Source organism: Tenrec ecaudatus, chromosome 13, assembly GCF_050624435.1.
Source record: "Tenrec ecaudatus isolate mTenEca1 chromosome 13, mTenEca1.hap1, whole genome shotgun sequence".
Taxonomy (NCBI): Eukaryota; Metazoa; Chordata; class Mammalia; order Afrosoricida; family Tenrecidae; genus Tenrec; species Tenrec ecaudatus.
The window spans coordinates 115,603,646-115,612,081 of record NC_134542.1 but is presented as its reverse complement, the minus strand read 5'-3'; the positions used below and the strand labels follow the sequence as shown (position 1 = coordinate 115,612,081).

Below are 8,436 nucleotides of genomic sequence, written 5' to 3'. Positions count from 1 at the left end.
TGATAACCAAGAAAATCCTGGGCAGCAGTTGCGCAGGCCCCGGGGCGACACAAGTCATGGCATGGTACTTTTGGCTTTCTGGCAGGGCAAGTCTCTTTTCCGTTTGTCTCTCGGAAGCTTCTTGGCTATGTACTTGTCCATTTTCAAGTCCCCGTGTTCTGGAGACACTTCCGTTTGAGACTCTCGGTCAACCTCATGTTTACCCACCCCTCAACAGAAGGGCTGTACAGCCATCAGTGTGTTTCACTTCCAGGTGCACCCCACAGCTACAGCGTAGTTTAATCATTTCATTACTGGACATTTGCTTACGGATGAACTGACAACTTCCATCTTCAGGGACATGTTTGGCCTACTCACTTCTCTTCCTTAGAACCATTTCCCAGGGTTCTCTGTCGAGGTTCCAGCATTCACTAGCCCTTCTCCTCTCTGACAAAGAGCATGTGTAGGAAGCAGGTTCATGGGAATGGGAAGCCCAATCAAACAGGGAAATGGACTTCAGCACTGAAGACCATCTTGCTCTGGAGCGCCCACTAGTGGCAGAATTGGGGAGATGACAAATAACTTGATTGAAGGAGCTCCTGTCCTAGATTAAAAATCCTTTGGTTCCAATTCCCATCAGGACTCTGCATTAAAAGGACTTCCGGGCCCACCTTCCTTATCAAGCTGGAGTCAGTTGGGGGTGAGAGGGGGTCAGTAGGGAGTTCTCATTGTTCTCCTCTGGGTGAAAACTAGATGGTCCTCATCTCGCCCAGCTTCTGAATGTCCTGTGTGATCTTTGTCTGCACAAAGTCCAATGGCTCTCCCTGGCCACCTTCATTTACGTTACCTGCTCACCTCTATCCATTTCTAGTCAGTGAGCCAGTGGAGAATGAAACGTTACTACTTGCACCTCATCCCCTCCACTCCCTCACCGCCCTGCAGGCTGGTGAGAGCTGCTACACTGTGAACATACGGATCAGAGCTGTTTCTGGAACAGTTAGTATCACAAACAGCAACAATTCTTTCCTGGAAGAAATCCATTATCATTTGGGGACAACTTGTAACACAGAAAATAACATTTTTGTCTTAACTTTCTCTTAGAACATGGAAATTATGAAAATGAGTAACGGGAAAAGAGTGTGGGAGTGGGGGAGGAGACCAAACAAACCTATTGAAACACACAGAAACTTTTAAAAACTGAAAATTACCCCAAAGCTTTCTGCAAGGCCCTTTCGTCTTCCTCCTAAGTATCTTCTTTTCCTCTTAAGGACCTTAACAAGGACCCCTCCCAGGAGCAGAACCCGAAAGGGCCCAGCTTCACTCCCTGTAGAGCCGTGATGGAAGCAATTTCTACCAAGGCAGGAGAGAAATAAACTCAAAATACTACAGCTTGAGAACAATTTATTTCACTTTAGTGAATAAGAACAGTGGTCGGCAGTAAAAAAGTGTGTCCGCTAAGCCTAGCACCTACCACAAGAGGCGAAGTTGCGGACACGTGACAAATAAAGAGTCTCGGGTATAAAAGGCACACATGCGTTTACTGCGCGTCCACCGCCCCAGGACAGGAACCACACTGCAGCGGGGCGGAAGCTGTGATGGCGTCACAGGCCGTGGCAGGGTCGAGACTCGGTCTGTACGGAAAGCAACCTTTCTCCTAAAGCAGTGCTCTCAGCAGCGGGACTCGGCTGCGCTCTGGGCCAGGAGGCAGAGAGCTTCTTGTCCGGGTGGTTACTTTCAATGCCTCAATCTTCCAACAAGTAGTTCGGGTTGACGACCAGGTAAGGGTCCTCTTCAAAGCTCTCACGCCCATCGGCGGAGCCTTTCAATCCGGCCTGGGTGAGCTCAATCAGAACATGATCCTGGAAAACACAAGCATGCTCCGTCGGTCTTCACCAAGTGTGGAAAACTGCCCAGAACTTCAGACTAGACGAATCTCATGTTTTGCTACCCACACCTTCCCCTTGGGGGGAAGGGGGATGGACACAGGGATGGGAACTACCCCTAACAATCGCCTACGAAGGTTGCTAAAACTGGTTTACATTAGGATCCTAACCTTTCATGCCAATAAGCCCTTCTTGAAATGTAAGCTCAACAAGATAAATGCAATTTCAACAAGACGAAAACAGCGCTGCATTTTTAAGGTTGTTCAAAAGTATCTTGTCTCTCAAGGAGCCAGGCACGGCTGTGGCGCTTTCATCCCCACGAGGGAGACGAAGGAGACAGCTCAATGAAGAGCATCCTGCTTGCCAGTCATACGCACGACGAAGAGCAAGAGCAGGAGCTGTCAGTTCACAGGCTAGGCAAGAGAAACCCCTGGGGGCCGGGGGGCCGGGGAGTCTGGGCAGACAGCAGGAGGGAGCGTGCCTGCGGACACAGTCTCATGCTTGGTCTGCCTGAGGAAGTGTGGCCAGACACGATGGGATGAAATAAAGTGAAAGCATTGGGCTGGGGTAAGGTTCCATGGGCCCTGTGAAGGAGACAAGATGCTTCTATTTACTTGCTCTCAATTCTGCTTTACATTTTGTAGTTCTGACTATTCAGGATTTATGCCCACGAGTTTGCAGACTGGGCCACAATGACCCAAGAGAAACAGTTCATCAATGAACCTACAGACGCAAGTCATGAACTTTCCCACCCCACCAAAACTACACCAAGTGCAGTTCTATACGTACGTAGTGCGTGAGCCGATGGATGACTTTCTCGATGATTCTCTTCTTATTTATAAGTTCTTCTTCAGAGCCTATTTCTGATTCAATTTCCTTCAAGTACCAGTTAACAAGCTCACTCCTCTTTAATGCCGACTCATCCTCTTCTACAACAAAAAAATATATTTTGAAAAGATTATTCGTCTAGCAAATTGTACTGTCAATCTCTGGAGTTTGCATTCAGAGATAACTGGTAACCTGTCAGGAAGTGCATTAGCAGAAATAAGGTTTGTGATGTTCTAGCATAAGCCTGAAATAGCCTGCCATATTACTTGCATTAAAGGATGCCTTTCTAGATCCCGAAGAGGAAAACCTAATACAACAGAGATTCTGAGAAACAAGTTTTGCAAAGCTATTAAGATTTCTAAGAATGAAGGTCTTTATCTTCTTTCACGCTTCATCACAGATGAGAATGTTTGCCAATAACTGAAAGCGTAAACGAATGAAGCGACAGCAAGGAAAACACGTTGAAGAGCGCTTTCCCGCTTCGAGAGGGATGGCGCCGAAGTCAAGTGAAAACTGGAATCCAGCGGGGTGGTTTGCACGCACGCACGCGCACGCACGCACGCACGCGGAACTAGCCTATCAACTTAACCCTTCTCTTCAAATTCTAAGGAAATGCCAAGTTAACAAGAAAAGGTGGGACCCAGATAACTGCCAACAGAATTTAGAAGAAAATGCCACTCGGTCTTAATTTTTAATAATTACTAATATAAGGTGACCAGATTTTAACATTGGTAAAGCGGGACACCAGCGGCACACCATTGATGAAACTCATATCCCAGTGAAATAGCCACCTGGCAGCCGAAACCCGTACACCCTAGCTTGTCGTGCATTCTTTCAAAAAACCGGGACTTTTTAAAAACGCACAGGACGCGGGAAAAATTGTTAAAAAGTGGGACGTTTGGTCACCTTATACGAATAAGGCAGCAAAATGAAAGGGAGAATTTTAGCTTAATGGTGCAGATTGCCTTAACAAAGAGTTACCGTGGCTCAACTGATGTCCAAATGTTCTCAGGGAGGTGACCTCTCCTCGGTCTAAAGATCGGCCCTCGTGCTGAGCATAACTCAGTTGGCTGAGTCAACGGCAGCTTTCAAAGAGACCCATTACAATGTGCCGTGGAATGCTCAGTGTCTGGGTACCCGAGAAGGGCTATGAACTCAAGAGCACAGGAGCTCCTAAATCTTTTCATGAGCTTACAGTGTGGGGAAGAGATCTGTCACAGTGGCCTCTTAGGAGCTTTCTCTGTTCTCACCGAGGCAAGGAGCTTCAGGTGCCAACCTTCAGGGAGCTCACCTCATGCCCAGAGGCTGAGCTCACAAGTCTGCAGACTCAGGAGCCACTTTAGAACCTTTAGATGACAAAGACCAAAAAGTGAGCCACCAGAAGGCCGGAATCCCTGACTGAACGGTTCTCCCTTTCGCTTCGATCAAGCTGGGACTAGCGAGGGAAAACAAGAAAGCGGGGTGCCCGTGCGGGTGTCCAGACACCACGCTACAAAGCTCACCCCCTTTCTCGTATGGAAGGGCTCTGAGGAATACAGGCCTGTAATCTCAATTACTTGCCTCTGAATTACAAATATCTAGGTATCTCTTCGTTTTAAGAGCCATGGTGAGAATAATTTTCTTTCCGAAAAACAAAACAAAAACTACTTGGGTGTGTCTTCAGGTCATCAATCTCAAATTCTGCTTCAAACGTATCATTGAAACAGGCCATGGGCATTATTATTAGAACGATCCAAAGGCCTTTGTCTAGCTGTTAACCTGTGGAAACGTAGAGGTGGCAGGTAAGCGGATATCCTGTCCGTCTGACTGTGGAGTTAAAATGAGCTTGTCTAACAATTTACAGTATCTTTTGATAGGACATTATGCTCCTTATCCGTCAGAAGCAGCACATAAACAGAGCTTATGTAAAAGACCCAGCAGGTCAGCCTACCTTCTTCCATCTTCCTGAGGTGAAGCACTATAAGGTTAGAGATTCGGCAGTACTCGGAGAAATTCAGCCTTAAGGCAGCTCTGGGGACACTCTCGTGGTTTATGTCCTCCACTTGATCACTGAGTCCATTCACAGGAGCGGGGCTCTCAGCCTGGCCTAAGAGAAAAATCGACCACCTGAGTCTTGTTGGCATTTAAATCCATTTGGATGAGCTTGAAAACAATTTTTTTATTTCAAAAGCAAAGTCATATTGTAAGTAAGGGTAGAAGGCCAGGAGATTAAGGATACTAATAAGCCATTTTGGTGAAAATTTTAACCAGCCTTCTCTCCATATCGATTTTGTATTTGTTTGCATCTTAGCGACAAACAATTCATATGTCCCACCTGGGCCCTCGTCTACTTCCATGTGTGTCTCTTCTTCTTGATCTAGATTGACATCAGGCGTTTCCACACGGATGATCGACTTATTCAGTAACCGGAAGGCTTCCTTCACGTGCTTAGGTTGGACCTACACAGATCAAGGCGATGTAGGTCAGTCTTCTAGTTATAATTAACAGATTGTTATCTACACAAGTCACTCCCCACGTCCCCTGCCAACATACACAATCACCCTAATAGATAAAATAACCGTCGGTATCAAGTTTTGGCAAGACTGAGTATCAATTCTCTCTCGCTGTTGGTGGAAATGCAAATTGATTCACATCTCATAGGCAACCTTCAAAAAGCTCACCAACTGTGGAATTAAATGAAAATGGAATTGTCCCACAAACTTCTGAAGCCCTTCACCAAGAAATGAACCCACCCCCCCTTTTTAAAATGGATCCAAGATTAAGATTTCATATTTTGGGGGGTGTGTGGGGTAGGTCTTCAAAATTCCTGTCATGATTGTTCATGCCCATATAAATAAACTACAAAATAACAGTGTGAGCTGAATCAGTGATGAAAGAGTCGGCGACTGGCATGAACCAGGATGATCCCCATTTCTGTGCATTTCCCTAATGCTAATTATCATGTTGAGCAACTTTCCATGTGCTTATTTGCCATCTGTCTATCTCCTTTGGAAAAATGTCTATTCAAGTTCTTGGCCCATTTAGAAGAAATTAGCTTTCTTGTTGATGAGTTTCAAAAGCTATTTTATATATTCTGAAAATGGAATCTTTCTAAAAAAAAAAATTGCAGATACTTTGTCATAAAGACCTGATGACTTCTTAAAAGCAGCCCAAACCCCTATGGTTCTTGATGTCCCGATCCTGTTGTGCCAAGGGCCTGAAGGGGTTGCCAGGCGTTAAGAGCAGACTCCAGACCAGCACACATCAGGGAACTCAAAGGATAAAATGCAAACACACTTGTGCGCACACACATTCCCCAAATCGATCTGGGATCAAAACAGTGATTGGAGTCAGAACAGTGGTCACTTCTGGGGTGGAGGTTTTGGTGTTAAGACTGATAGGGCACAGAGAACATTTTGGAATGATAAAAATATGTAAATAAAATGTCACTGTATTATTTCCTATATGCAAATTATCCCTAAAATTATTTTCTTTAAAAGTTAATATAAGAAATAAAAATAGAACTAAAAAAAATGTTAATGCAGACAATCTATTATGTCAAATAGAATCTTACCTTGAACCTAATTTATAAAGCCAGGTGAAAACAGGTCGACTTCTATTTGTTCTACCTTTTGTCCCCAGACCCACTGAGTGTAGCTTTCCAACCAAATATTATACAAACTCAAGGAGCAGCGTGCGCCCTTTGAAGAAGGCCCATAGACCAGAACTCTAGCACAGCAGGCTTGCACACACTTCTGGAAGAACATTCTTATTGGTGGCGCACCTCAATATGCACTCAACTATGACAAGCTCATCGCAGTGTGACTGACCGAAGCACTACATTTAAATGGCTGACCTTCTTAAAGGGAGACACCCCAGGGTCACAGAGTCTGTGAACATTCAAGTTATAAGAACAAACCTGGAACAAACGTTTCCCACCAAAGATGAGAACACATTTCTATAAGCCAATAAATGAAACCCCCTTTTCTCGGGGCTCAGCTACCTCGTCGCAGCAGTGCATCCGGGCCATGGCTTCCGAGAGTCGGATCATGCTCTCGAGCTGGCGCACTGTAATCCTCCACGCGGATTTGGTTACTCCAGAACCATCCCTCTGGCGGAGTCGTTTATACTGCTCCACAATGAAGTCCTCTGACTCCCTGGAAATCTGTTTTGGTACAACACAAGTCAGAACCGCATTTCCACTGACCAACTTCCCGTTTGAGTGGAGGGAGCCAGCTAACGGGTAAGAAGTGCACTGAATGTCAGGTTAAACAGCCCTCTCACTGCCATCGGGTCATTTCTACAGCACAAAGGAGAACTGCCATTGTGGGTTCCCAGAGCAGAAAAGTCTCATCTTTCTCCTGAGGAGGGAGTGGTGGTTTCGAACTGCTGACCTTGCAGTTGGTTAGCAACACAGTGTCATCCTCTACACCACGCCACCAGGGCTTCCTAACAGCCCTCTAAAGCAGAGATCTTTGGAAGAACCACACTTAGTCATGAAGGTTGACCTTTTTTAAGCCAGTGGCAAGTGGATGAACATGAACCAGCAAGCATCATGCTAAAAGCAGCTTGAGAAAGAGCTGTGGGATCGGATGCGATGCCTTGCTAACTCGGGACGTCGATGAGCTCAAATGAACGCGTGCCCAGGACATTCCAGAGCTTCCCTAAAATGGAATCTGCAACAAATACACGTCAGCAGCAGGCTCGGCTAGCTTTTATTTGTTGAACACAATGCGGCAGACAAGAGGTCCTCAGGTTTCCCAGAGATGACGTGTGAAGATCACGAAGGAACCACGTCGTCATGGTGACAGACGGGTCTTCACAAAAACTGACCCAAAGCTGTTTTAAAGGACTCTACCCATCTGGGTCACTGGATCACCAATTCCAGTATCATGGGCAATCAAGTGGTGGTGCAAGCTCAGAGTAAAGTCCAGCAATAAAGAATCTCAATCAGAATCTTTGGTGTTCCATTTGAAAAAAAACGCTAAATGGCAAAATGGACACATTAAGGAAGTGACTTTAAAAATACATTTCCAGATGAGAATTCTAGAGCCAGTACAGATTCAGTCCAATGAACTTGGTCAATGACTGCACAACAGTTAAGTACTGCAATTTATCCCAATGAGGAGTGGCAGCTCTTCAGAGAAACACCCAACAGTCAGTTACAGGCATCAGAAGACCCCACACAAAAACATATTGTTGAGAATGGGGGAGCGGGGGGGGTCAAAGCAGAGACCCAAAATCCATCTGTAGACAACAGGACATCCCCTCATAGATGGGTCACAGGAAGGAATGAGTCAACCAGGGTGCAGTGTTTATGGCACCGGTGAAACACACACTATTCCTCTGGTTCTTTGAAGCTTCCTCACCCCCACTATCATGACCCCAGTCCTGCCTTTCTCTACAGGCGCTAGACAAGATCATGTGCACAGGTACAGGTAAGAGCTCACAACACATGGAATCCAGGTCAGATAAGGCCCTCAGTTACAGAAATGGGAGTATGGGAAGGAGCAGGAGCAGGTGGGGGAAGAAGTCGTTGATCACAATGTTCAACACATAACTGGCCCCTTGAAACGAACAGAAACATGGGTGAAAGGAGACCATGGATGGTGTAAGATATGATAATAAATTATCAAGTGTTCATGAGGGGGGAGAAAGGAGGGAAAAAAGAGCAGCTGATACCAAGGGCTCAAATAGAAAGAAAAGGTTTTGAAAAAGATGATGGCAACATATGTACAAATGTTTGATACAATTGATGCATGGATTG

General features: G+C 45.6%; 1 protein-coding gene across 1 annotated transcript in view; it reads right to left on the bottom strand.

The window, feature by feature from the left end:
* Positions 1-1,363: 1,363 nt before the first annotated feature.
* The window catches only part of MCM6 (minichromosome maintenance complex component 6), a 30,205-nt gene continuing 23,132 nt past the window's right edge, over positions 1,364-8,436 (bottom strand). Inside the window, exons 13-17 of the mRNA XM_075530027.1 lie at positions 6,673-6,834; positions 5,005-5,128; positions 4,621-4,776; positions 2,652-2,791; positions 1,364-1,838 (exon numbers count right to left, since the gene is read on the bottom strand). Of these exons, the coding sequence (XP_075386142.1) occupies positions 1,722-1,838; positions 2,652-2,791; positions 4,621-4,776; positions 5,005-5,128; positions 6,673-6,834 (699 nt within the window). The 3' untranslated portion in view covers positions 1,364-1,721. The remainder of the gene's footprint in view (positions 1,839-2,651; positions 2,792-4,620; positions 4,777-5,004; positions 5,129-6,672; positions 6,835-8,436) is intronic.